Source organism: Acanthamoeba castellanii, assembly GCF_000313135.1.
Source record: "Acanthamoeba castellanii str. Neff unplaced genomic scaffold scf7180000084751, whole genome shotgun sequence".
NCBI lineage: Eukaryota > Discosea > Longamoebia > Acanthamoebidae > Acanthamoeba > Acanthamoeba castellanii.
In genome coordinates this window covers 12,141-37,600 of record NW_004457573.1, presented here as the reverse complement: position 1 = coordinate 37,600, position 25,460 = coordinate 12,141, and the positions used below count along the sequence as shown (strand labels likewise).

The following is a 25,460-nucleotide window of genomic DNA, read 5'->3' as shown; positions in this document are numbered from 1 at the left end:
GCCCACTCTGTCCCTCCACGACACGCAGCGAGGAGAAGGGAGGAGGAAGGGGGCGCACTCAGACCTTCCATAGCTGATCGTAGAGGAGTTCAAAGTGGGTGGTCATGCGTGGAGATAAGGACTGCTGCTCGGCTGTCTGCTCCGGCGCGGATGATGCTGAGGCCTGGCGCGGCGGCGGCACTGTGTCACACACACCACGCATAGACCCCACCACCCACCATAGCCACAACCGAGGGTGTGAGGTCCCAGTCGCTTCTTCCCTCGCGCGCGCGGGGAGTGGGTGGGCGTGTGTACGTGGGGGCAGCTTCTTCATTGGGGGCCGATTGGAGAGACCGGGGACCGGGACCCTGTCCCTGCTGCAGCAGTGAGTGAGGCAAGGAAAGAGATTTGATGTGTGCAAGGGGGGGGGGTTTACGTGTGACCGACTTCGGTGTCGTCGGTGCAGCTGGCCTCGTCCCTGGCGCCAGCTCCTCGCCTCATCCCCTTGAAGGGGAACAACTTGGCAGGATTCATCCTTCTCCTCAGGAGTTGTGGGAGAGAGTTGGGCAGTCGTGTGCTCTGGTGCAACCAAAGCACCAGCCCGTGCGTCGTGTTTCCCTTCCCTTTTCTTTTCAAAAATAATCACAAAAAATAAAAAAGCGCACAAAAAAAGAAAATCAACAATCGAACCAAACCATCGAAAAGATGAGCACGGGGCCAGTCATGATGAACGCTGGGCAACAGCTGCAGCCTTCCCCAACGTCGGCCCTGGGTGCGCTGGGTAGTCCGCCCCTGCAGCACGGTGCGCCTCCCGCCCACACGCCGCCCCTCGCGCCCGCCGGTGGCCAGCTGCAGGGTCCACGCACACCGCCGCCGCCACTGGCGTCGCTCCCTTCTACCGCTGCTGTCGCTGCCAGCTCGGCTTCCCCCGCCTCCGTGCTTCCCAAGCTCGAGGAGCTCCTCTTCCAGGTGCCAGCCTCCTCCATGAACATTGCGTCTTGCTATCGTAACCAACACCGGGTGTGTCGTGTGTCGTGTGTCGCGTGTGTGTGTGTGTGTGTGTGTCATGTGTGTGCGGCGCAGGTGAACTCGCTGCGCTCAGGGTGTGGTCACATTTTCCAGACGTTCCAGGACGTCGCCCGTGCTCCTGATGGCGGTGCCACCCCCACCCCCCGTTTGCTTCGAAGTGCGCTCAGCCATCTCACCGCCGCCGCCCTTCCGTACAATCCTCCCCTGTGACAGGACAACTGAGCAAGGCGGTGAGCAACCACGTGCGGAATGTCGTGCGCTCCCTCAAGCGCGTCACCGAGTTGGGCAAAGAGCTCCAGCGTACGTTGCCTCCTTCGCGTGCCCAGGTACAGCGGGTCATCATCGATTTGACGTGAACGTGGCGCGCTGCAGCGTACCTGGTGCCCCTCAACTCGTCCGCCGATGGCCCGGATACCTCGTCCACCAGGTCCGTTAGTTCCCTCGCAAGGGTCCCCTCGCATGTGAGCTCACTCACCGATATGTCGAAAAATGCACGACACACACACACACACACACACACGGCGCGTGCAGGTCGAGCGTCTTCACCGAAGAGCCACTGATGTCGATACAGGGCGCCATCGAAGCGGAGGCCAAGTGGCGCGAGATCATCCAAAAGCGAGGCCACACCGCGAAAAGGTGCGTACGCCTCGGTTTGAACTTGATCTTGAGAGGAGGGGGGGGCGTGCTGACGATCCATTGTGGTTCCGCCGACAGAGTGTTTGAGGAGCAGGTCCGCCTCAAGTTTCCGCTCCTTGCCGACGACGCTCCGAACAAACGACGAAGGCTGGAGATTGCCGATCCGCACGCTCTCGCTATTCGAGCCGCCCTTAATGGGTGTGCCCAATCTCTCCTCCCCCCCCCCGCGCGCGTTGCTTCCGTGCCAACTGGCGCTCACCGTGGCCACTATGCAGCGATTCCACACAGGAGCAGCGCCTGTTGGCCGAGGTGGGGCGCGGGCGGGTACTCGAAATCAGCCCCCTGCACCAGGAGGGATCCCTGGTGGGGATCACGGTACACCCCCCCCCCAAGCAACTCCCCATTGGCCCCGCTCACTGCGCCCACTTGTCTGCTGTGCAGGTCGTGCGGGATGGGGTGTTCCGGGCTCGAGTGTTGTTTAGGCTCCATGCACCCCGGCATGCCATGCCCGACGGACCTCAGTCGGATCGAGCGACAGACGGCGAAGGCAATCTAATGGCGGATCACATAGTGGTGCGTGTATATCTCCTATTTCGCACGAGTGGGAGGCGAGCGCTTAGCCAACCACGTTTCCCCCTCCCCCCCCATTCCCTCGGCGATCGGCGACAGGTGTGTGGCATTGAAGAGGATCTCCCCAGCGACACCGCGAGCTTCATTTCGGTCCACAGGTACGAGCGCCCTCCATCCCACCTTTCACTGTCACGGCTTTCGGCTGAACTAGCGGGCAAAGAGCGTTCCAAGCGATTACGGCGAACGCGGTGCTGGCGGCCCAGCACTACGCCAAGCGAGCCCTGCAAACATCCGCTCCGCCAGCGTCGCCAGTGCGCAAGCTGCTTGTACGTCCATTCCCATTGTTCACCCTCTCCTCCGCATGCGGCCCTAACACCCTCTTTGTGTTGCTTCGACCACGCACACAGCGATGGCTGGAGAGCTTCGGGTCAGTCTTTGGCGAGGCCTGCCGCGGGTGCAAGAGATACCTGTACAACGACTCGGAGCACCTTCTCTTCCTGCCGCCCACCTGGCGCACGCTGGACAAGCAACTGCCCTACCACCCGCAGTGTCTCTCAGCCTTCCCCCACCAATAAACCACCAGTGCCACCACCCCTTGGTGTGTTGCGTCGGTGGCGGAAGTTGGGAGTTCACAAAAGAAATGTATTATTATTAGTAGATAAGAGGATAGAGAAGGGAGGGGGCATTTACTCGGTCTTCTTCTTCTTCTTTTTCTTGTCCTTCTTGGGCGTCTTCTCCTTCTCGGACTTGGTGTCCTCGTCGTCGTCCCTCTTCCTCTTCTTCTTGCCGTCCTCGATCTTGCTGCCCTTCTTCTTTTCCTTCTTCTCCTTCTTCTTGTCCTTCTTGGACTTCTCGACCACCTCCATCTCGTCGCTGTCCTTCTTGGACTTCTTCTCCTTCTTCTCCTTCTTGGGTGTCGTCGACGTGGTAGTCTCGGTCTTCATGGTGTTATCGGCGGCCTCGTTGTAGGTGGACGACGACCTGGGAGCGGCAGGCGATTTGGCTGACTTGGTGTGATCGTAGGCAGGGACGTGCTGAGTTCGGCCCTTGCTCGCGCTGACGTGAGCACGGCCGCCCTCGAGTAACCGCAGGCGCTGCTCCACCTTCTGGTAGCCCTCCTCGCCGATCTCGCGCGTGGCGTTCTCGCCCAGGGCGTCCACACGGATGGCCAGAGCCGAACGCGAGGCCACAAGACGAGAGATCTGAATTGGGGAGGGGGATACACCATCGGACACGTTAGCGGCTGTCCGTCGTACAAAAAAAAACCAATATTCTGTTCGTTTGGGGGGGGGGCGCAAAGACGTACTTTGCCCTTGTCCTTGGGGGCAGCCTGGCCGACGAGCGAGGCGTGGTAGATGAGACCGTACTTGGGAGTCTCGTGCTTGGTCTTGAGGGCGCGGAAGAGGGCCTTCTCGGCACCGAGGATCTGAACGGTGGAGGCGGGGTACTTGGCCAGGTTGATGAGCGAACCGGCGTGAGCGATGAGGCGAGCGCCGACGAGCTCGCCCACCATCACGGACAGGTTGGGAGCGATGGCCTGCATGCGGTTCTTGAGGTAGTCGTGGAGCTGCGTGCGGTACTCGTAGATGTCGAGCACCTGCGTGCACAGGTCCTGGATGTTGAGGATATCCTCCTCGCTGATCTCAGTACCCATGGAGATCTTGGCCGCCTCCCTGACCTCGGTCTCGGTCTCCTCGGGCAGGATGCCGGCGAAGCTGGTGGCGGCAGCGTGGTCGCGAGTGCCTGCGCGGGTTGACACATGCACATGGCGCACACATGGTGAGCCGAGGCCAAAGGCGGGATAAGAGGTAGACGAAAAGAGGAGCGAGGGGGCGCGACGTACCCATGGCCTTCACGCACTTGGCGAACAGGATGTTGTCGTTCACAACCTTGGCCAGCTCAGGGAAATGCCAACCGTACCACTCCTTCACCCTCATGGCGTAGGTGTTGGACTCCTTGTCCAGATCGTCGAGCAGTGCTGCATAATCAAAATCAGAAAACGCATGTATGAGCCCGAGACTTGCCCCTCTTGTAAACTAATAATAATAATACAACTCGTTGGGAGGGATTGAGGGATTAACGAACCGATGGCCTGGATGATCATGTGATCAACCTTGTCGGGAGAGAACTTGAGCTTGTAGCGGCAGAGGGAGTGAGAAAGACCGAGCACCATGTTGCTGAGCTCGCCCTCGCCGAGACCGGTGATGAGATCGGTCATCTGGAGCCTGATGCCCCTGAGGAGTTCGTTGACCATGCTGTTGTGGAGGCACTGGACGCCGATCTTGTCCTTGATGATGCCGGCAAGCTTGGGATCGGAGACACCCAGCTGCTCGCCCTTGGCCTGCTTCTTCAGGAATTTCTTGAGATCCTTGCCCAGCTTGCTCTCCACGATGGCAGTCGTGGCCGCGAGCGCCTCGGTCGTGTTGCCGAACTTCTGGAAGGCCTTCAGCGACACCCTGAGAGAGCGCGGCGGAGAATAATTGTAATCACAAACAAAAAAATTCAAGATTAGCGATTGGGCCGGAGTCAAGATTGCGGGTCTAGAATGCAAAATTATGAGAGTTTTTCAGTGTAACTATGACATTTAGCTAATCACAACAACAAGTGACACAGAATATGTATTGTTGTTACTCTGGGTAAAAGTTGTCATCAATAAAACTCTCAGCGATCGAGCTCGGAGGTAAGGCGCTCGCGAGTGCCGCTGGAAAAGATCCGCAGTCCATAATTTGCAAGAGCGGGCCTCTTCTAAGCGAGAATGGAACACTCGAATGAACGGCACAATAAAAATCAAGAAGCGAATCGTACACTTTCTGGGCTCCTTCAAGGGTGGCAAAATCCTTGGCAATGTTGGCTTCCTGGAGCTTGCCCTCATTGTGAACCTTGAAGAGGGCGTAGCCGGCGGGCGTTTCGAAAAGAACCAGCATGTTTGTGTGGGGGTGAGGTGGTGTGTCTGTCTCTCCTTCGGGCCTTCCGCACACTGGTCTTTGCCAAAGTTACTCCGCAAGCAAAAAACAAAGCTGGCCCGGAGAGAAAAGTAAGAACGCCGGAGCCTGCCCCGTCCCGCAAGAACCCTGGTTATTACCTGGCAGCTTTTTTTTGTGTTTTTCTTTCTTCATTTATTGAGTTGTCGAGGGGTGGCAAGGTCATGATGTGCACGCGAGAGAGAGGCCCTCCGCTACTACCTCTCCCGAAAGAAGCGGAGCGCTACTTCAGGACTCCATCGTCTGGGCCTGACCTTCCTCATCCACAGAGTCGAGCTGTAGTTTGAAGGGAGGCAGCGGCAGCATAAAAGAAAAGAAAGGAGGGGTTAGGGTAACGCCTTTGTCGAAAGAAAGAGAAAGAGCTGCGCAGGGGCGAGCGAGGTAGGGGCGTGTACGTAGGGCTTCAGCTCAGATCCCTCGATCAGCTTGAAGCTCTGGTTCTCACCCACAATAGCCACCGAAGTATTTTCGGGTGTGAGGCCGATCTCTTCCTGCGAGCCGATGGTTTCGCCGAGAGCAGTCAGACCATGCCTGATCAGCTCGGCAAGCGTGCCTGGGCAGACACAACCACCACCACCACCACCACATCATCATCATCATCAAGATCCGAGGCACACGTTAGAAATATGGTTCACGCAATAACCAAAAAACACACAAGAAAGGGACGCGGCGGGAGCGTACAATCCTCGAACTCAGGGAACTTCTTCTCAAGGTAGGTCCTGGCCGATTGCGCGCGAGCACCGATGGCCTGCGCCTTGTACTCAAAGTAGTTGCCAGACGGGCACGTCTCGTACAGGTGCGCGCCGGTTTGCTGTTGTAGAGGAGAAGCGAGCAGGAGGGTTAAGCATGGGACGTGGTTTAGCGCGCGCTCGCATTCCTGAGACTGGGATAAAATGGGGCCAGGAAGGGTGTGGTACGTCGTAGCCAGCCACAAGGAGACCGACGCCGTAAGGCCTGCTTCCGTATCGCTGGGTGTTCTTCTGTGATTCTTTATATCGCAAGAGAGCAACCAACAAGATGGATTGTAAGAAACAGAGGCACTGTGTAGGGGGGGGGGGATCGTACTATCCGCAACGCGCAGCACAAGGCGGCCGACCTGCACGGGGCTCTCGTACACGTACTTGTGGTTGAGCGCCTCCGTTTGCATGTAGCGGCAGAGAACGCGTGCATCGGATGTGAGGCCTGCAATGGCGATCGCCATGTGATCGTCGATCTTGAAGATCTTCTTCTGGTACGAAGCCAGTTGGCCCGACGATCGCTTCAGCGTCACGAGCACAGCGTGTGTCTTCGATCGCAGCCCGACGCACGCGCTGCCCTGCTTCACAGCCTCCATGGCGAATTCAATTTGGTACAGGCGGCCCTGAGGTGACCACGTCGTGATGTCGCTATCATACTGGCTGCGAAACATGGTGGATTCTTTTTCTCTCTGTGTGGGATCTCTCTCTCGAGGATGAGTTCGCGTGATGATGATGTCTACACACAACGACAAGCCCACGGCACCACAGCGCCAGCAACACCAGACGCGGCACTTCCTCCTCAGCCTGACGTGGATCTTTGGAATGTGGAGAATTCGGGGTCTTGCACGGCTGGGCCGGTCCGCACAGCCTGAGCCTGCGCCACGAGAGAGTGCGCGTGTGTCGAACCAGAAGACAAGAAAGCTGCGTGGCGAGGTCCTAACTCACCACAAACACACAAGATCTGAGCTACGCCCGCTGGGCCTTGTACCGGTGTTTGCCCCCACCCCCTCTTTCCCACTCCGTTTCATGCGCATGCTTGTCCCCGCCTGCACCAGCTGTTGTTGGCACCCTCACCTCCGCGGGCGCGCACTAAGTCTCAGCTCCTATAACCCATGCACGCTCACACCTCAGCAGCTGAGACCAAACCGCTGCTGCAAGAAAAGATGGACAGTTCGCGAGATTTCTACACCTCCACCCCTGGGGGAAGCAGGGATGACGAAGAGTTTGGCACCAGTGGCGATGATTCCTTCTTCACGCCTCTTCCGTGGTATGCTCTTCTGCCCGTCAACATGTTCTTCGCTTTCGTTTTCCCCTTTTTCTTTTATTTATTTATCTACCTATTTTCACTTTGTTGGCCCTCGCCCACAAGGTGGAAGAAATACAAGAGGGCTCTCATCATCGGTGTGAGCGTTCTCGGGGTGGTGCTTGTGGGTCTCATCATCACCGCTGCGGTCGTATCTTCGAGGCACGACTCCTCCAAGCACACTGCCACTGGCCCCAAGAATGTGGTACGCGTCCAACCGGAGGCTGCGCTTCTGCGTAGTTGCTCCCGTGCATTTTAAATCTGCAATTTCTTGCTCTACTTGTCCTCAGGAGTATGTGTGGTGGTCTGACGCGCCTGCGCTACCCTTCAGATCGTCATGATCACGGATGGTTTCGGTCCAGCATCTGTCACGCTGGCCCGGACGCTCAATGGCGCACCACTGCAGCTGGACCGCATGATCCGCGGCACTATTCGGACCAAATCGGCCAACAGCCTTGTGACCGACAGCGCTGCTGGGGCGACGTCCTACAGCTGCGGGCTGAAGACCAACAACACGTGCGCCGCCTTGCTCTTTCATGCCTGTGTGTGTGTGTGTGTGTGTGTGTTCACCCCACTCTTGCGCGCAGCTTTGTGGCCGTTGATCCGAGAGGTCGTGCTTGTGGTACTATCTTGGAAGCTGCACAGAAGAAGGTACACCCCCGTTCGTGGTCCACAGAGTTGCTGCCTTCCTATAAGAGAGTCCTGCCTCTTAAATCGCTGGGCCTGCGGCAAACCACAGGGAATGCGGACGGGTCTAGTCGTGACGAGTCGCATCACGGATGCCACTCCCGCCTCCTTTTCATCGCATTCTGTGACTCGGTGAGACGTGACGACCCCAATTCCCGTGTCTCGTTTCCACTCATCGTTGGTCTGTGGTCTGTGGTGGTGTGTCTCAGCTATGCGCAGGAGTTCATCGCCTCGCAGCAGGTAACCAAAGGCATCGACATTATGTTTGGCGGAGGTCGCGACTACTACTTGCCAAAGAGCGAGGGCGGCTTGCGAGAGGATGGGAAGAATCTTCTCGAGGAAGCCTCCAAGGCGGGCGTCTCTGTGGCCACGACGCTCAATCAGTTCAACGCAATTTCCAAGATGCCCACTCTCGGCCTCTTTGGCATGAGCCACGTATGTTTCCCCTGTACCTCCCTCCCCTTCTCGCCTCCCCTGACCACCCTTCCACCTTTCAGCTGGACTACACCATCGACAGAAATCTCGAACAGCCCACTCTGGCTCAAATGGTCGCCAAGGCTCTCAGCTTGCTCGAAAAAGACTCCCCAAAGGGATTTTTCCTCATGGTCGAAGGTTCCAGGATCGACCACGCAGGGCATGACAACGGTACCCCCCCCCTTCTCGTTTCCGCACTCGTTGGCCAAGAGAACGAATCTGGTTGCGCCCTTTCTCACCCAGTGCAACCACCATCCATTTAGATGCTGCCACCCACTATCGCGAGGTGCTGGCGTACGACGACGCTCTTAAGGTATACGTGTGTGCACTACACCCACATTGGCGCGCATACTCACGCCTTGTGGGAATCTGCTGTTGGCTCGCTCTGTAGGAAATTATCACGTTTGCCGAGAAGGACGGCGACACCCTGGTGGTGAGCGTATCGGACCACGAAACCGGCGGACTCACGCTGGGCGTCACTCCTCGCAGTGGGTCCTACCCTGTCTATGACTGGTACTGGAGCCCTTTCCCTCGGTATCTGGAGTACACCAGTTTTCGGCTCACAAATGATTGGGTTCAAAATAAGGTATCCCGATGTATTGCGCCCCGTGCAGGCGTCAGCCTACAAGATGGCGGCAGCAATCCACGCCGCAGCACCCAATGCCTCCGAGGAACAACTGCTCGAAGCGGCGAAGACTGTTTTGCGTGAAAAGGCCGGTTCGTATCCCCTCCTTCCCCTTCCCTTTACCCCCCCCCCTCTTCTGTCCCTCATTGCCAAGTAATCGCTCTATGCACCCATGACACTGTGACAGGACTCGAGCTCAACCAAGAAGATCTGGCCTTGCTTGCTCCTGCCCTCAGCTCCAAGCCCACGGGCATTCCCCTGTTGAACGTGATAGGCAACATTATCGCCTACCGAGCCGGCATCGCATGGACCACTCTTGGGCACACCGGTAAGGCCGCTCCCATTTTTTTGTATCTGGCGCACCGCCGCACGCAATCGCATCTACGCCTAGGATGGCCCCGCTTTATAACCTCGCTTTGATGTAGGGGTGGACATCAACCTCTACTCCTACACAAAAGCCCCCAACGTTGACCTCCCAGGAGTCAAGATAACGGAAAAGGTATGACTAGCGGGGCTCACCGTCCTCCTCGTCCTCTAAACCACATCTTGGTGTCCATCCAGTTCGGCAATGGAGGCAACTTGGAAAACTTCGATGTGGGCCAGTATCTCATTGATGTGGGCCACTTTGACGTCGAAGCCGTCTCTCGGGCGCTCCAGTACGGAACCCCTTTTCTTACGAGCAACAACACTCCTTGCTCTCTCTCACACTTATAAACCCCTTCGCACCACACATTCCACAGGAGCTTCAACCCCAACCCACTAGCACAAGAGAAGACGAAGAGACAAATGCGGAAGGCCAACGTAGACGTCGTTGTCGACCCGTACCACCCCGAGCTGTGAACGCCATTGCGCTGGCAGCCAGCACAGCGCTTATTTTTATTTATTTTTTGATGGCAAGGGAAATTAAAAGGGATTTTTTTTTCCCTTCAAATCCAACGAGAGCAAACACCACCACACAATGGAAAGCACACCAACCGACACAACGGGCCTGGAGAGCTGGGCCGTCCTTCTTCCGTTCGTGTGTACCACAGCGACAATCGCACTCTTCTTCAGCCCCTGGTGCGCCCCCTCTCTTTTTCCCCCCCAATCATCCACAACAACTTTCCTCGTGATTACGTGTGCGAGATCTCGTTCCTCATTGTTTCAACCATATATTTGTTTTGCGATCACGGAGCAGGCCAACGGTGGCAGAGATGAAGGTGAAGCAAAGTGTCGAGGGGCGCCCATACGCGCCGTTTTTGTCCATGTGCGGGAACTGCTTTCTGTGGGCAACCTACGGCCTCCTGTTTCGTGACCCGACCATCATCATGACCAACACCGTTGGGCTTGTCCTTTCCCTCTACTATGTCTTCACTTACTTCTCCGTCGCCAAGCTGTCTGAACGGGTACCACCCCTCTCGGGCGCTTCCGCCCTTTCGATATTATTACTCTGAGCTGCTGACCACTGGCCCGTTGGTTGGTTGGTGGTGGGCGGCGTGTGGTGCATCGCCTGATTGCAAATGGTGGCAATGCAGGAACCGTTGGCACAGCATGCAACGTGGGGCGGAGCCGGTGTGGTTGGTGTCGTGGTCTTCATCCTTACCTTTTCAAGTAACCCCAAGCTGCATATGGGCCTGGCTGGTGCCCTGGCTTCCACGGTCATGTTTGGAGCTCCACTCATGCAAATTGTGCGCTTCCTTCACTCTCGTACATGCACACATGGATTGGGGAGGCCTGTGCGCACCCCGAGAGTTTGGACAGATGCCGCGAATCGTGATTCATTCACTCATCCCTTCCTTCTGCTGGACTGTGCAACAGTGGACGGTGGTGAGGACAAGAAGCACGCGCACCATGTCTTTCCCGCTTTCAATCATGAGCTGTCTGGTGACCCTTTCTTGGACCGCCTACGGTCTACACGTGGCCGACAACTTTATCTTCTACCCGAACGCCGTCGGGTAAGCCTCCTCTCCCTCCCACTTGGTTGCCCTGTGACACTTTTTCTTGCTCTCGCCGCCTCTCATCACGTTTCCTGTCGCCCACCACCACCACCACCACCACCACCACCACCACCACCACCACCACCCACCACCCACCACCACCACCACAGGTTCATTCTAGCGTGCGGGCAGGTTTCCGTTTTTGCTTTGTACCCTTCGTCGGCTCCGATCATTGTTGACCTGAGCCTGTGAGAGTGGTGAAAAAGGAGAAAAAATAAAAAGAAAAGGCCTTTGGTTTATTGGCAATAAGACTGGCGGGACGATGGGAAATCAGCTGGAGCGGGAGCACGACGTGGGACCCGTAGTGGCCACTGGTGGACCCGACGGCATTTGGTAGTCGCCCTCTTGCTCCTCCCCTTCCTCAATCTGCTGACTGGATTGCCCGGTCGCGCTACCTTCCTCTATTTACAGGAAGATCTACACGGCCAAGAAGAAGGACACAGGCGAACCAGTGTCCATTTGGGTGCTTGTCCCCCCCCCGCCGTTGCTTGCGGTGTGTGGCCAGCTTACACCTGAGTTCGGGGTTATATGTGCATTGTGGGGGGGGGGCACGCGGCAGGTCTTCGAAAAGAAGCAACTGGAAAAGCACTCACGCGACGTGCAAGAGGCAGTCCTCGCGATGCTGCGAGCGGATGTGCGTGGCCACCTCCCTTGCTGCGTGCTGCATCACAACTGCTGCGTGCCGTAACACAGTGGCGGGCTGTTTCGGTCCGGCGGGCAGGTGACGAATCTGAGCCGGCTGGTGCATCCCAACGGTACGAATGCACTCACATTTGGGAGGGTGCTGGTCGACACCAATGACCACAGCGAACTGAGAGCTTGTACCGACGTACTGATCTTCTCTCTCTCTCTCTCTCTCGTGTGTGTGTGTGTGTGTCACACTCCCACTACATAGTGGTGCGGGTCTTGCAGCCTTTGATGGAAACGAGGACGCTGCTTGTCGCGCAGACTGAACCCATATTTGCATCGTTGGCCAATGGTATGGCCGGCTCACTCACAATTGCGAATCGCTAACTCACACGATGGCTGTTCTGTGTTCCACTCAAGTGCTGAGAGACTTCTCTGGCTTGCCAAAGGTGCCCTCGGCTCTGGAGAACTTTGAGTTAGATCCCTTGGAGGTACGCACGTAACTGGATCCCGATTACGTTGTACGAGGCTCCTACCACTTCTCTTCTTCTTCTTCCCCTCTAAATTAGGCGAAGCTGGGGCTGCTCGAGCTGGCCGAGGGACTTGCATTCCTCCATGGGCATGCTCGCATTGTGCACCGCAACGTGTGCCCGGAAAGCATATTTCTCACCCAGAAGGTAACTCACCCCTGCACTACTACGGTCAATGACCCATCTCCGATACACAGTGAAGTGTAGGACCGATCGACAACAACATCAACCAACAACCAACTACAAAAAATCAAACAGGGGATGTGGAAACTGGGTGGCTTCCATTTTGGTCTCTTCCTATCATCGCGCCAAGCGAGAGAGACCATGCGGCTGGACTACCGAGAGTTTGACTACAAGCCACCCTTCCGTGTGTCACCCAACCTCGATTACATGGGTACTCATGCTCCAGCTTCCTTCGCGTCCTCCAACCTGTTGGGCCTAATAACTAAACACACCACAACCACATACGACTCACACACGCCCATACAATCGCGCCACTGAACAGCCCCAGAGGCAGCCGATGGGCAATGGGAGCCATCGAGCGACATGTGGAGTCTGGGAATGGTGGCCTGGCAGCTTCACACGCGCAAGCCGCCTCCCTCCACGCGAAACAATCTCCTCACGCACCGGGTGCGTGACGAATTCCCACTCCCGGTCATCGGAGAGCGAAGGAGCTCAAATGGGTTTTTGTGTGACGCCATGTACCCTTCAGGCCGTCGTGGAGCGCATACGTAGCATGGATTGGACGCAATTCCCCGACGCGCTACAAGGTGTGACTTCCCTTCACCATCCAAAGTCGATTGCGTGTACAGCGACCAGAAAACAACTTACCACTTGTTTTCGAACAGCGCCGCTAGCGAGGATGCTCTCAGAACAACCGCACAACAGGCCCGGTAAAGATCCTCTGCTGAATGTAGCCGCTGATTATGTGCGCAGTGACCAGTTCGCTCATCGCATCTCTCGTACCAGACGTGCGTACTTTTCTCGAGAGCCCCTACTTCAAGGACACTCTGCTCCTTGCACTCGTTTTCCTCAACGATCTCATCACCAAGGTGCGCGGCCTCGATGGGTGGGTATAGATTGAAGAGAAACCTGAAAGGTCTACCCCATTGGTGAAGGAGTGTCCGAGTGTGCTCAATAATATTCAACACAATCACAGGACAATCCGAGTAAGCTCAAGTTCTTCAAGGGCCTGGCTTCCGTGCTGCCGCGCTTTCCTCCGCGCCTCATCAAGGAAAAAGTCGTCGCTGCGCTCCTGGCCGAGCTGGTACGAACGCGACTCTCCGCAGCATATGCCCCTTTGTTTTTGGTTCGCTCACCACCACCACTACTCCCAGGGGCGAAGCGAAGGAGAGCTGCAGGCCCTCGTATTGCAAAGCGTTCTGGCCTCCTCCCGCGGCACTCTCACCGCTTCTGAGTTTTCCCGACTGGTGCTGCCGTCCCTCCTGCCGCTTATCACACCGGAGGCTCCAATGCCCTGTACCGCTTCCTCCTGCCCCCACCCGCTCGGCCAATGGCAGGAGCTCATTGCCCCCCCCCTCTCCCCAATTTAGGTCTGCTTCTGCTGCTGGGTGAGCTGGAGACGCTCGCCAAGCTTGCTCCTCCGGATGATGTCAGCCAATGTACGATTCATTTCTTGGCGCCATTGTGCTTGTCTCTGTGTGATACCAACTGAAGCCCTTACTTGGCAACAACGACGACGGACAGACCTGGTTCCACTTGTGGTGCGAGCCCTAGAGTCGCCCAACCCCAAGCTCAACGAAGAAGCCTTGAAGCAACTGCCCAAGGTGCCGTGTATTGATCTTTTCTTCGCCCCTCCGGCTGCTTGGCTGGACCGATCCACGTTGTTTGACGGTCAGAAGTACTTCTGTGCTTACAACCCCCAACGATAGGCGGTACGCGTGTTTGAGGTAGCCGCGGTGCGGGACGTTGTGGTACCGCGGCTCGAGTTGCTCATGGCCAACACCCGTCTCGAGCCGATTCGTGCTCGTATCCTCATCACCCTCAAAGGTAGCCCTAATGCATTCCCCCCCTGCTTTGCTGCGACGGGTTTGAAAATGAAGGTGCCTGCTGCATTGGGCTGGGCAGATGTGGTCGAAATTGTGGATAAGAGCACAGTCTCGGATCGTGTTCTCGCCATCGTGGATACCTGTCTCGCTATCGACCGCTCTGCACCCACGCTCGTACGAACACCACTCTCACAACGTCTTCCTCCGCATGTGGCTGTCTCGCTACAGTGCTTGTACAGTAAGCTTACTCGTCTTGATTGCCGTTGTGTGCGTGTGTGTGTGCTTGGCAGATGCGCTGCATAGTGGTCTATGACTTGATCTCGGACAAGGTGGGCATGGAGATCACGGCAGCGAGGATTCTACCGTTTGTCGTCCCCCTGCTGCTGGAGCCTCAGCTCGGCGCCCAACAGGTGATCCCCTTGTTCCCTCGCCGCCGTGCCGGGTAGGTGGGAGTTGCACTTTTCTCACGCCAGCCACGCGTTTCCAAACGTGACAGATCGGATTCGTTATGGAGCGTATCAAGAGCATGCTCGAGCGTGTTGGCGAAGCGAGGCTCAAGCGTCTGGCTGCGGCGACCGAGCCAAAGGCAGAGACAACGGCCCTCACCACCGAAGCCGAGTTCGAGGCCGTGGTGGCTTCTGAAGGCGTCAAGAAAGCTGCTGACCGCACCCGCTCTCATGGCACCCCGCCCGCTTCCATTTCTTCGTACCCGACGTCTTCCATCACCACCCCGAGCGCAGGTTTTTCCCCCTTTCCCTTTGCTTTGGTGTTGGTTTGCCCCGACACGTTGTTGGCCCACAATGTGATGGCTGACCCTACTGCCTTACGGTGGCTCAGCATATAACGAGGGCTCTCTGATGCACTCTGCACACTCGAGCTCGGCTCCTTTCCAATCCATCACGATGCCCGCTTCCTCCTACAACTTCCCTTCCCACCCCACTTCGTCCAATGGCATGCAGCGGTTGTTGCCGACGGCCGCACCTTCCGCCGCTCGGGCAGCGCTAGCCGACGCTCCTTCACTCCTCCCTGCGACACGTCCATTCCCTGGACAGCAATCGCCTGCCGGCTTGGACTCGCACCACAACCTCCTCTCGGCACCACAGGCCAGTCTTCTTCAACACTCACCGCTCCTCACACCCCCCGCCGCCCAGCTCCCCACAACTGCCTCCCATCCACAGCTTCCTTCCGCGACCTCACCGGCAACGGCCTTCTCCTTCCCTGCTCCTCCGCGCGCTGGCCCGGTCTCTGCCTCCGTGCCACAGCCGGCCTCTCCTTCCCCACTGTTTGGACTCGCTCCTCTGCCAGCGCACCAACCTGCCCCGCAGGTGCCGATCTCCCCTCCCTCACCGCAGCTTCCTGCTCACTCGTCCTCCTATCTTTTGTTCCAGGGGAGTGGTATGCTCAAACCCTTGCACATGAACCTGCAGCCGCCAAAGCCGCATGGTGGACAGCCCGGCTTCTCGCCACCACCGAGTGGTGCCCGTCCGCCCGTGGACAACTCCACCTCTCTCTTGTAAACGACGTCGTTCTTTTTGCCTTTTTGTTGCCTTTCCTTTTCCCCCAATAGGAGAGAAACAGTTAATATTTATTCGCCATCTCAGCCTGCGGCGCAGCTTGAGTTTGTGTGCCTCAACAAATCAAACAGAGAGATGGAACAGGAACAGCTGAAGGTGGAGGATGGGTGGGTTCCGTGCCGTACTCTGCAGCTGATCGACGCCCCGGCTGACGCCCTGGCCACCCCGGCCCCCAACCACAAGCTGGCCTACCGCGACTGGAAGCCGTCCAAGGTCGGCGCAGAGCCCGCTCCCGTCGTCTTCGCCGTTCACGGCCTCACCAGGAACTCCAGGTGAGCGAGGGCTTCACATACACATTATTTTTTCTCACTCCCCTTACCCCCCCCCCTCCGGCGCGCTGAACTCTCCATCTGACACAAGGCGCGCGCAGGGACTTTGACACGGTTGCTGAAGCCCTGGTGAAGGACGGGTATCGGGTCATTGCGGTGGACATGCCCGGCCGTTGGAACAGCGGTCAGCCCTCCCTCCACAGCCCGCACGGTGGCTAAGTGTGCACCTTCTCCGTCGGAGCTCATCGCTTTTGTTTTGCGTGGGTGTGCAGAGCGCGTGCCGGCGGCCAACTATTCGTATCCGCAGTACATTCACGACATCCGCACACTCGCGCACCATCTGGGCCTCACGAAGATCGACTGGCTCGGCACCTCCATGGGTGCGCGTCTTCTTTTCTTCCCAAGCCTCGAGGGATCCTCGCCTTTTCCTTACGCCATTCATGCGCGTGTTGGGCAACAGGCGGTATGATCGGCATGCTTCTCGCGGCTCAGCACGACTCCCAAGGTACGTACTTCACCAGTCCCCTTAGCTGTCGCTGGCCTGGGGGGGGGTACCACGCGCTGATGCGCGCGCGTTGGTGTTGCCCGGGCAGACGTGCACCCGGTGGAGATTGGTAGGTTCATCATGAACGACATCGGGCCGTTCGTGCCGGCCACCGGCCTGCACAGGCTGGGCAAATACGTCGGCAAGGAGTCCAAGTTCAGGTCTAGGGGCAGCCCCAACTCCACTCCCCCTCACGCTCTCTCATCCCGTACTGTCTTCATCCGCTGCCACGTCTCATGCCATACGCGTCGGTCGGCGGTGTCGGGTGCAGATCGATGGACGACGTCCGCGCCTACGTGAAGAGGATCGCGCAGCAATTCGGGTGCCACACAGAGGAAGAGTGGGAGAAGATCACCAAGTACTACGTGCGGCCCGTGATGGGTGGTGCGGAATCTCTCCATGGAGGCGGTTTTCCCAATGCGTTGTTGGCCGCACAGACTCACTGGGAATCGGTAGGGGGCGAGTACGAGTACGAGCTGCACTACGATCCGGCCATCGCGTCGTCCATCCCCTCCGACCCGGCCCAGTTCACGGACATCGACCTGTGGAAGTTCTGGGAACACGTCAAGTGCGACTCCCTTCTTCTCCTGCGCGGGTACGTCCACGGCATCTCCCCCATCCACCCACGATCCGCTCACTCATGCCTCTGGGCGACGGAACAGAGCTGATTCGGACATCCTCCCGAAAGCGGTGGCGGAGGAGATGGTGAAGAGGGCGAGGTTCCCCGTGCGCATCCATGAGTTTGCCGGCGTGGGCCACGCGCCCGCCCTCGTCACGGACGACCAGATTCAGGTGGTCCGCCACTTCTTCCTCGAGGGTCCCGCTGCCGAGTGAACCGATCCTCTCCCCTCTCTGGGAGGCAATCAGTTTTCTGGAGTAGACGCAGCGGGGTTTATGCTCTGCTTCGCAGGTGGAAAAATAAATACTTTACAGGAGCGCAAACGATGAGTTATACATGGCATGCACACGTGTGGGCCTTAGGGTAGGCAGCCGGGCTGCACGCAGGTTGCCCGATCGCGGGCCTACGAGTTGAGAGGGCTGTTGTTGCTCCAGGGGCTGTTGTAGAGCGGCGATTCGTTGACGCCATCAAGGAGGGCCGGCTCGAGCTTGTACCCGTAGATGCCGGCGATCTTGCCGGCGCGAATCAGGTAGATCAGCAGGGCACCGGCGGCAATGAAGAGGCCGGCCAAGAGAGAACCGCCCACGACCGAGCCGATGACGATACCGGCGATGTCGCCGTCGCTGAGGCCGCCGCCGCCAGGGATGATGCAACCGCAGTTGTTGGCTTCCACATCGACCGTATAGCCCTCGCCGAAGGCCTCGCGACACTTGTCGTCCGTCACCGCGCACGCACACACGCACGAGTTGCCGGCGGGCGCGTAGAACTGGCCCTTTGTTCGCGCGCAATAGAGCGCCGAGTCGCGCGGGCAGCCACACAGGCACTCTTCCGCCTCACCGACGACCTCAAACGTTGAGTTAATCCTGCGCATGATGAGTCAACAGGTGACAGGTGTGTTAGTGGGTCGTGTGTGTGTGCTCTCCAGATGGTGGAGAGTAATACAGGAAAAGAGAGAGAGACAACAAGGCTTCCAACAGGCGACGTACGTTGAACAGTAAGCGTCAGTGAGGTTGCATCCGCAGCTGCACGAGTCTGCGCTCCACATCTCGCCAGCCGTGCAGTCTGGATGGAACACGAGTGTGTCCTGCCTTCAGCACACGGTAGGCGGGGTATGCTGCCAGAAGGGTGGGGTGGGCGCGTACTGGCGGTGGTGGCGTTGAGACCGCAAATGCAGTCACAGGCGGACTCGTCCAGTGTCCAGTTGGGGCCGAGGGTGGCCTGGCAGAGATCACTATCCAAGAGACATCCGCACGTGCAGTTCTCCTTGAAGAATTGCTCATTGGGTCCGCACTCCTGCGCAAGCACCAAGTTCACACAAGAATGAGGATGAATATGAGGGAAACCCCCGCCTAGCACCGTGGCAACGCGTACAGTGGAATCACAGACGGTGATGAGCCGCGCATACACATCAGCTCGGCTGGCGTTCTGCTCACGTGTGCTGAAGTAGCGAACGGGCTGCAGGCTATCGCCTGAGACACGGCGAGGGTTAAACATATGCGTCAGAATATGGGTCGCGATGATTGTGTTGTGGCTAAATCAAAATTTCAGATATCGGGATAACACCTTGGCTGAAGCCAGCGATCTCGAGCGTATAGCGAACATTCTCGAAAACGAAGCTGGCCTGCAACCCGATGTCCGTGTTGAAAGTGAACCGATCATCACAAGTTTTATCATCTGCACGCGCGGAGCCCACCACAAATACCTTAGCTCCTCCGCAACAAATAGCTCCAGGCGCGGCTGAACATGAAAATCGTCGTACGGTACTGAAAGCTCGGATCACAGTCGCTCCGACTGCCGGTGTTGGTAGTCTCGAAGAACCCTGATGGTGCCACATATACACGGGTGGGTGATGTGTGAGATCACCTTGAAGTTGCTGCTGGCTCATGCTGTTGGTGGTGGTGGTTAGGGTTGTTTTATATTTTTGGGGGCGGACGGTACCAAGAGGGTAGGAGATTAGGAATGGCTGGGTAAGCTGGGGAGACGTGACGTTCATTGTCAACCGTAGTTTGTAGGGAGTAATGGTACCACCTTGGATGACGTTGTTATAATGAGTGAACTCACCTGTGGGTGGGGAGCCGTTAGACAACACCTCCTAATTCGCTTCGATTCCTTTGTTTTAAAACAAAAAAGCCCAGAAATTAGAGGAGGTGTGGGTACCAATCTTAGTGGGGGTGTCGTCTGTTGGGTTGGAGATGAGGGTGACGCCCCTCAAGCCGCGGAAGCCGGCACCGCTAGCGTTAAAGCAAAGCGGTGTGGGGTTTTCGCCCAAGTTTACTGAGCCCCACCTGTTGCGGAGGCGGGGAGGGAAGGCTGAGTGTCATCGGATGTGGAGTGGGGGAGGCAACACGCGGCCAGTACCTCATTTGGCAATCGTCGCTTGGAATGTTGTCACCAATGGGGTAGGTGCATTCAGTTCTAGCTCCCTCGCGGTAGTCCATGCTGTTTTTGGAGTCGCAGTACTCGCAAGGGGTCGGGGCGTTGGGACTGCGCGCACCGCGGGTCAGCAAACGGGTTTTGGCCCCAACACCCAAAGAGTTTCAAGGTATGGGGGTGACAGCTGGAAGAAAAATGGGCACGTACTTGAAGGAGGCAGTGACGTCGATGGTAAACTCGAGCTGGGGCAAGGCTGTGTGGTTGGTTGTTGGGAGTGTGTGTGTGTGTTAGATCCGAGGGCAGCAGGCCAAACCAACAAAACAAAGAAACCAAACCTTGCGCACAGCTCAATAGCACGACCGCCACCAGGAGGGAGAGGGAGGCGTGGTGCGCGTTCATGGTGGTGTGTGGTGCGTCTGTACGGAAGCGATGCGGTGGAGAAAGACGATTCTTGCGCTGTACTTCCGCACGAGAAGAACGTTTAGGTTGTTGTACTGATGGCGGGTGTCAAATCAACTGGGGGCTGTCATTGGAGATCGTTGTTGTTGGCCCCTACAACACCCCCGGAGTTTTTTGGAGCTTTGCGGCCGATAGGTCACCTCGAAGACTGACCGCCAGGAGCTTGGACGCCTCGGCTCCGCTGGCCAATCAGCCACGTTGTACAAGTTAGCTGAAGTTGTGTCACCAATCGGATTGTCCCATTTTCTCACGGCGAACCCACCGCTGAACCCCCAAGCTTCGTGTCTGGGCCTACGTACCTGGTGGTGGGCCACGCGCTGTCTCAACAGACCGGACATCCCTTCATTTTTTTGTTCTTTTGCTGCCCCGACACAACACCACCACTTCTCCAACAACAACAACCACCACCACCACATGTCTTCTTCCTGTTCGCTTCTGTCTGTCATGGGTGGTTGGCTGGTTCTGGTCCTACTGGTCATAGACTTGGGCTGTACATCTCATCGCTACGGGGCTGCGGTGGCGCTCACTGTGAAGCAACTTCCCCATCTCCAGACATTTGATAGCTGGGACACGTGCGTCTACGATGGTATACCTCAACTATATATATACTACTCACTGCGCCCATGCGACCTCTCCCTTGTGTGCCGGACCTGTCACTAACCGTGTGCCTACGCGCGCGTGTCAATGCGTCACATAATATGTTGCAGGGGGCTGCTATGAGCAGGACTGTTCGAGCGCAATGATGGGTGGGTGGGTTACTCCTGCCCTTGCCGACATCTTGTTTGTCGATCAGACCTTTGGGTGGTGGGTTAACTCCGGCCTTACGCCCTCCAACAAGTACCGCCTCCCCCGCGCCTTTCTCTTCCTCCTGCCTCCCCATTAGCTTTGCTCTCTCTTCTGTTCCCCCCCCCCGCCAAACCTTTTACCGGTTTCTTTTTTGAGCCGGTGGCTAAACGGGTTTGCACCAGGAATCCAGACACAAGGCAAATGCTGACGTGTGACCAAGCGATGACGGGTCCCTGTGCTGACCACACTACAAACTCCGACGTACGTTGGTCACCAACCTCATTAGTAAATTAATTAGTAAAGCTATCTAGCTGGTGAGTTTCGCCTCACCCCCACGAGGCATCATTTTGTATCGGCAGGGCAAATACCTGTACGCCGAGGCTTCAGGCTGCGGTGACCGGCCACTCATGGCAACAAGTCCGTTCATCGTCTTTACTGCCAGCGGTACGTGTGTTGCACGCGATATCCTCCTCGGTTCTCATATCAATCGTGCACATGAGCTGAGAGCCTCATGCTGCCCCTTTCTCTTGTGCGTGTGTGCGTGTGTGCGGTGTTGCGTGTGTGTATGTGCGCAGACGCCACGTTGACTTTCTGGTATTACTACTACGGATCGGACATCAAAACGTCCACTCAGTTCCAGGTCACCATGAGCGCAACCACTGACGATGGCACCACCCAGAACGAGACGATCTGGACAAATTCAGGTACGCGCGCGCGTTTGTCCCCCACACACCTCAACTTCTGACTTCTAACTGTCGCACCCCTCTCTTCATGATCTCCTCCTTGTTGGCACAGGCGAATCGGCGGCGGAGTGGAAGTCGGCTACGATCTCGTTGTCGAGCTTCTTTCCCTCTGAGGCCACTGCGGCCAATCCGGTCACCACCGTCTTCTCGTTCGAGTACGCTCTCTCTCGCTCGTCAAGGGGTCCCCCTCACTCCTCAAACACTTTGAAACCCAACAGTGTGATTGCACATGCATGTTCTAATCGTCGTGAGGACATATATGTTGTCTTGGGTGCATATTGGTGTGTCCAACGTTGGGGTGTGCGTGCAGAGTAACGCCCAGCAACGACCGCAACAACTTCCGTGCGGACATCGCCATCGATGATGTCTTGTTCACTCAGAGCGGTGTCCCTACGGTCAGCCCTACGCCCTACGTCGACCCCAGCCCCTCGCCTTCCCCGTCTCCTGCCACTGGCCGTGCCGGTACATCCACCACACCCTGCAACCCTGTCTGCGTCACCAACCCTGCCAGGTCGAAAAAGCGCATGACCAAACACTCACACGACATTCATCCTCTGGTTTATGGTGGCTGAGCAGCTCCTGTGTCCACCGGCAGCGGAGGACTGAGCGATGGCGAGATCGGAGGCATCGTTGGCGGTGTTGTTGGCGGGCTCATCTTGCTCACCCTTCTGTTGGGCGTGTTGCTGGTGGTCATCCTCCTCATCATCAGCCCCAAGGCCCCGGCCGCACCCGCCCCCGCGCCCAACACCGTTCTCTAAACTCTAACACAACAGAGAAGTGCAGGGATGGCATAGATGTATGGCACATTGTAACTATATTTATTCAACATTACACGCCATGGAGCAATTCCTCGTCGTCGTCGGCGAGCAGGGGTAGGCGGCGGCAGCGGTCGGCGGTGCGGAGGTAGGCGAGGAAGTAGCGGGTCGGCACCTTGGAGGGCTGCTGGCGCACAAACTCGTGCTGTCCGTCGGTTCTTGCGCTCGGTGGTTGCGATCGAGCGCACGTGGAACCGCACGGCGTGGGTCGGCTCGTCGCCATCCGGCCCGAGCATGGCGACGTAGAAGTAGACCGATCGGCCGTCGTCAAAGCCATAGCAATTAGACGCTTAAATTTAAACCTAATACAAAGCTTCACGCGGGCATGCCCGCGGTCGTCCTGCACCAGATCCATGCACCACCGAGCGGTTTTTGGTTCGCTCGGCGGAGGGGTGTAAGCCCCAAAGTCCAGAGGATCGGCCGTCCACCGCCTTTGCCTCGGACGCTTATTGCTGCTGCTGCTGCTGCTGCTCCTTGTCGTCATCGTCGTTGCCGCGGCTGCTGCCGTTGCACCATTCCGTGAGGAACTTGAGCCAGATGTTGCGCGCGCCGTTCCAGTCCCGGTCCGTGCGGAAACCGCACTGCTCGCACCAGAAGAGCTTGCTCTTGCCCAGGCCGTGGTTGATCCGCCCACACCCGCCACATGTCTTGGACGTGTAGGACTCGTCGACCAGCACCACGCGGCATCCCGACGGGTACTCGCGGATCTTGTGGAGCAGGTGCTGCTTGAACCGAAAGTGCGACCAGGTGAGCATCGCGCGCACGGTCTTGGAGTGCAGCCCGCGCCGCTTGCTCTTCCCGACGACCATGTTGCTGGTCTCGTAGTGCGGGTAGATGATGGTCTCAAAAGTCTCGCACAGCCACTTGGCCGCCCGCCGATGGAGGTCGTCGACCAGGTCGCGTATGCGCCGGCGCATACGCGCAGCGGCCCGACGCATCCGGCGGCGCCGCTTCTTTCTAACGTCGCGGTCGGTCGTGCGGCTGACGAGATCGTCGAGGTGGTGGCACAGTCGCCTGATGCGCCCAAAGTCGTTGGCACCCAGCTCGTAGATGCGCGCCTCGTCGGGGCTATAGACCGTGAAGGGCGTCCGCACGCCCGGATCGATCGCGGCAGCAGCGTGTGGCGCGACGGTGGGGGCTTGGTTATCACCCCCTCCCACCGCGTTGGGCTGCTGTTGCTGTATTGGATGCTTCACGTCCAGTGGCACCGGTATGGAGATGTAGTACCGCCCGAGCTTGGTGCGCGTGACCCGGAACTCGTGGTCCATCTTGGCCGGGAGCGACTCGCTCGAGCAAAGCACGGTGTTGCCAAAGATTGGCGTGTACTCACCTCAGGTCCAGTTCCAGTCCCTTGAGTGAATGACCACTGTCTCCTGCTGCAGGCGCTTGGCCGACCGAAAGGCGATGTTGAACTTGCCCCGCCCATGTGCCTGGACCGCGTTCTTGTAGGCCGTAACAAACTGGCCCATGGCCTGGTCGCGGAGGTTGTGGGGTGTCTTGAACACCCATGAGATACCAACGTCGTCGTCGTCGCCGCCGCCGCCGACCCTGCTCTTGGTGCGTTTGATCCGTTCCGCCTCTCGCAGGCCAAACTCGGTCATGAAGTGAGCGCGCAGTGCCTTCTTGGTCGGCGCGCACTGCCGTCTGCGCACGGCGGCGACGCACTGGTTGTAGGTCCAGTGCACGGTGCCGATCCAGTGCTTGAGGAGCGTCTTCTGTTGGGCCGTTGGAAAGACGCATATCTTCCGCGTCTTACTGTTGAAAGCCACCATCCCACCCTCCCCATCACCACCCCCCTCAGTGCTGGGCGGTCCCTTCCGCTTCTGCTTCCCTCCGCTGCTGCCGCCTCCTACTTGTCCTTTGCCTTTTTCGCCTCCCGCCACCGTCGTCGCTGCTGCTGCTGCTGCTGCTGCCGTCTGTCTCATCTTGTTCACTTTCCTCGCTGCCGCCTTGTTCCTTGCTTTCTTCCTCAGAAGGCTCGCTTGTCGTGCTTCCTCAGCCTTCCTCCAGGGCTGCTCAATCGCAGCGTGCTCTTCAATGCGCCGCAGAGCGGAGGCCATTTTGTCGCGCCACAAAGAAGGTGGTGACGGCGATGAGGTCATCGGCCAGCTCACACTGTGGATCAAGGGCGTTGAGAGTGGTGGCCACAGCTGGATCGCCCTGGCCAACCACCACGAGCCGGACGTCGTGGCGCTTAAACACATGCTCCAGCAGCTCCATGGCAAAGCGAGCGAGTCGGTCTCAGTGCAGCACGGCGACCTCATCGACCAGGCCCACGAAGCATCAGTCCAGAATGGCGCAGAGACCCTTGCGCCGGAAGTTGAGGCCACTAGCCACTTCGGAGACGATCTCGTGGTCGGGGCAGAGGCGTCGGAGCTCAGCGATTTGGCGCTCAAGGTCGGGCCGCTGCTTCTCACTCAAGACCCTGGCGTAGGCGATGCGCTTGCGGGGTGGCCTCATCGTGGTCTGGATGGTGCGTCCATCCTCAGAGCGCGTGACTGCGGGGAATTGAGAGAGGAGGTCGCCGCAGTGGTAGAGCCGCTTGCCCTTGTCGCCAATGCGGCGCATGCGCAGGTTGCCCCGATCAGCCAACTTGCGCAGGCAGGCTGCCGTCACGCCAAAGTATTTGGTGGCCTCACTTGATGGCATGTAGGTGTCTCCACCAGCCTCAATGAGCTGGCGGGTCCGGTGCCTGACGATTGCAGTGTTGCGTGGATTGTGGAGCCACGGGCGTTCATTGGTCTCACCCAGAGGGCCTTGCATAGGTGTCTGTCTGTGACTTGGTTTGGTGTGAAGTGTTGTGTTTCTTTGTGAGGTGCTGACTATTTAAAGCCATGCCTGATGCTATGTGTAGGTTTTGGTCGGTCCGACGGCTGTCTATGAAAACTCGTTTATTTATTTATCTGGTTTTTGTTGGGACTGCCCAGTAATGTTTAGGACTTGAACGGTTGAACCCGCTTTCTTATCGTTTCATGCTCCAAGAAATTGCCCGTCTTGATCATCTCCGGGTGAAGGCTTGCAGGAAGCGCGACACGATGGCCTCCTCCCAAGATCGGGCGTTGTGACTGTGCGGCGCGCGGGGTACGCTGCAGCCAACAGAACGAACGCTTGGTCG

At 57.8% G+C, this 25,460-nt stretch overlaps 13 protein-coding genes across 13 annotated transcripts; 6 read left to right on the top strand and 7 right to left on the bottom strand.

Moving 5' to 3' along the window:
• Positions 1-58: 58 nt before the first annotated feature.
• On the bottom strand, positions 59-513 carry ACA1_194950 (uncharacterized protein; the record flags this gene model as incomplete). Its single annotated transcript, XM_004367391.1, has 3 exons — positions 59-180; positions 295-356; positions 416-513. The coding sequence occupies 3 exons, from the start codon at positions 511-513 to the stop codon at positions 59-61; spliced, it is 282 nt and encodes a 93-aa protein (XP_004367448.1).
• A 171-nt stretch (positions 514-684) lies between these two features.
• ACA1_194940 (uncharacterized protein) lies at positions 685-2,789 on the top strand (the record flags this gene model as incomplete). The annotated part of the gene is made up of 11 exons (XM_004367390.1): positions 685-948; positions 1,063-1,135; positions 1,222-1,308; positions 1,381-1,435; positions 1,540-1,644; positions 1,723-1,842; positions 1,920-2,019; positions 2,086-2,217; positions 2,314-2,372; positions 2,426-2,540; positions 2,622-2,789. 11 exons carry the CDS (start codon positions 685-687, stop codon positions 2,787-2,789), a joined length of 1,278 nt encoding a protein of 425 aa, XP_004367447.1.
• Positions 2,790-2,900: 111 nt separating this feature from the next.
• On the bottom strand, positions 2,901-5,138 carry ACA1_194930 (matrix attachment region binding protein; the record flags this gene model as incomplete). Its single annotated transcript, XM_004367389.1, has 5 exons — positions 2,901-3,416; positions 3,521-3,957; positions 4,058-4,192; positions 4,300-4,670; positions 5,020-5,138. 5 exons carry the CDS (start codon positions 5,136-5,138, stop codon positions 2,901-2,903), a joined length of 1,578 nt encoding a protein of 525 aa, XP_004367446.1.
• A 285-nt stretch (positions 5,139-5,423) lies between these two features.
• On the bottom strand, positions 5,424-6,603 carry ACA1_194920 (20S proteasome alpha subunit F, putative; the record flags this gene model as incomplete). Its single annotated transcript, XM_004367388.1, has 5 exons — positions 5,424-5,471; positions 5,591-5,748; positions 5,877-6,006; positions 6,113-6,183; positions 6,261-6,603. The coding sequence occupies 5 exons, from the start codon at positions 6,601-6,603 to the stop codon at positions 5,424-5,426; spliced, it is 750 nt and encodes a 249-aa protein (XP_004367445.1).
• A 492-nt stretch (positions 6,604-7,095) lies between these two features.
• ACA1_194910 (alkaline phosphatase family subfamily protein) lies at positions 7,096-9,861 on the top strand (the record flags this gene model as incomplete). The annotated part of the gene is made up of 14 exons (XM_004367387.1): positions 7,096-7,223; positions 7,302-7,440; positions 7,567-7,751; positions 7,823-7,886; positions 7,975-8,054; positions 8,132-8,357; positions 8,420-8,567; positions 8,660-8,709; positions 8,788-8,982; positions 9,011-9,113; positions 9,209-9,349; positions 9,447-9,520; positions 9,583-9,677; positions 9,762-9,861. The coding sequence occupies 14 exons, from the start codon at positions 7,096-7,098 to the stop codon at positions 9,859-9,861; spliced, it is 1,728 nt and encodes a 575-aa protein (XP_004367444.1).
• A 467-nt stretch (positions 9,862-10,328) lies between these two features.
• On the top strand, positions 10,329-10,959 carry ACA1_194900 (uncharacterized protein; the record flags this gene model as incomplete). Its single annotated transcript, XM_004342887.1, has 2 exons — positions 10,329-10,406; positions 10,819-10,959. The coding sequence occupies 2 exons, from the start codon at positions 10,329-10,331 to the stop codon at positions 10,957-10,959; spliced, it is 219 nt and encodes a 72-aa protein (XP_004342936.1).
• Positions 10,960-11,259: 300 nt separating this feature from the next.
• Positions 11,260-14,609, top strand: ACA1_194890 (protein kinase domain containing protein; the record flags this gene model as incomplete). The annotated part of the gene is made up of 17 exons (XM_004342885.1): positions 11,260-11,330; positions 11,409-11,460; positions 11,557-11,631; positions 11,719-11,752; positions 12,045-12,115; positions 12,194-12,301; positions 12,413-12,548; positions 12,660-12,784; positions 12,867-12,924; positions 13,124-13,206; positions 13,314-13,421; positions 13,492-13,633; positions 13,708-13,776; positions 13,862-13,941; positions 14,065-14,164; positions 14,243-14,337; positions 14,454-14,609. The coding sequence occupies 17 exons, from the start codon at positions 11,260-11,262 to the stop codon at positions 14,607-14,609; spliced, it is 1,563 nt and encodes a 520-aa protein (XP_004342934.1).
• A 1,203-nt stretch (positions 14,610-15,812) lies between these two features.
• ACA1_194880 (hydrolase) lies at positions 15,813-17,384 on the top strand (the record flags this gene model as incomplete). The annotated part of the gene is made up of 8 exons (XM_004342883.1): positions 15,813-16,009; positions 16,108-16,217; positions 16,279-16,386; positions 16,467-16,511; positions 16,600-16,711; positions 16,822-16,934; positions 17,007-17,145; positions 17,213-17,384. The coding sequence occupies 8 exons, from the start codon at positions 15,813-15,815 to the stop codon at positions 17,382-17,384; spliced, it is 996 nt and encodes a 331-aa protein (XP_004342932.1).
• A 188-nt stretch (positions 17,385-17,572) lies between these two features.
• ACA1_194870 (multiple CXCXC repeat domain containing protein) lies at positions 17,573-19,941 on the bottom strand (the record flags this gene model as incomplete). Its single annotated transcript, XM_004342881.1, has 10 exons — positions 17,573-18,032; positions 18,156-18,231; positions 18,312-18,462; positions 18,541-18,638; positions 18,733-18,843; positions 18,929-18,988; positions 19,327-19,454; positions 19,528-19,653; positions 19,750-19,795; positions 19,887-19,941. The coding sequence occupies 10 exons, from the start codon at positions 19,939-19,941 to the stop codon at positions 17,573-17,575; spliced, it is 1,311 nt and encodes a 436-aa protein (XP_004342930.1).
• Positions 19,942-20,415: 474 nt separating this feature from the next.
• ACA1_194860 (uncharacterized protein) lies at positions 20,416-22,288 on the top strand (the record flags this gene model as incomplete). The annotated part of the gene is made up of 7 exons (XM_004342879.1): positions 20,416-20,587; positions 20,709-20,809; positions 21,147-21,231; positions 21,363-21,491; positions 21,583-21,685; positions 21,841-21,992; positions 22,107-22,288. 7 exons carry the CDS (start codon positions 20,416-20,418, stop codon positions 22,286-22,288), a joined length of 924 nt encoding a protein of 307 aa, XP_004342928.1.
• Positions 22,289-22,791: 503 nt separating this feature from the next.
• On the bottom strand, positions 22,792-23,613 carry ACA1_194850 (transposase; the record flags this gene model as incomplete). Its single annotated transcript, XM_004342877.1, has 1 exon — positions 22,792-23,613. One exon carries the CDS (start codon positions 23,611-23,613, stop codon positions 22,792-22,794), a length of 822 nt encoding a protein of 273 aa, XP_004342926.1.
• A 63-nt stretch (positions 23,614-23,676) lies between these two features.
• On the bottom strand, positions 23,677-24,117 carry ACA1_194840 (uncharacterized protein; the record flags this gene model as incomplete). The annotated part of the gene is made up of 2 exons (XM_004342875.1): positions 23,677-23,989; positions 24,011-24,117. The coding sequence occupies 2 exons, from the start codon at positions 24,115-24,117 to the stop codon at positions 23,677-23,679; spliced, it is 420 nt and encodes a 139-aa protein (XP_004342924.1).
• A 511-nt stretch (positions 24,118-24,628) lies between these two features.
• ACA1_194830 (ISSoc2 resolvase, putative) lies at positions 24,629-25,108 on the bottom strand (the record flags this gene model as incomplete). Its single annotated transcript, XM_004342873.1, has 1 exon — positions 24,629-25,108. One exon carries the CDS (start codon positions 25,106-25,108, stop codon positions 24,629-24,631), a length of 480 nt encoding a protein of 159 aa, XP_004342922.1.
• Between the last annotated feature and the right edge of the window lie 352 nt (positions 25,109-25,460).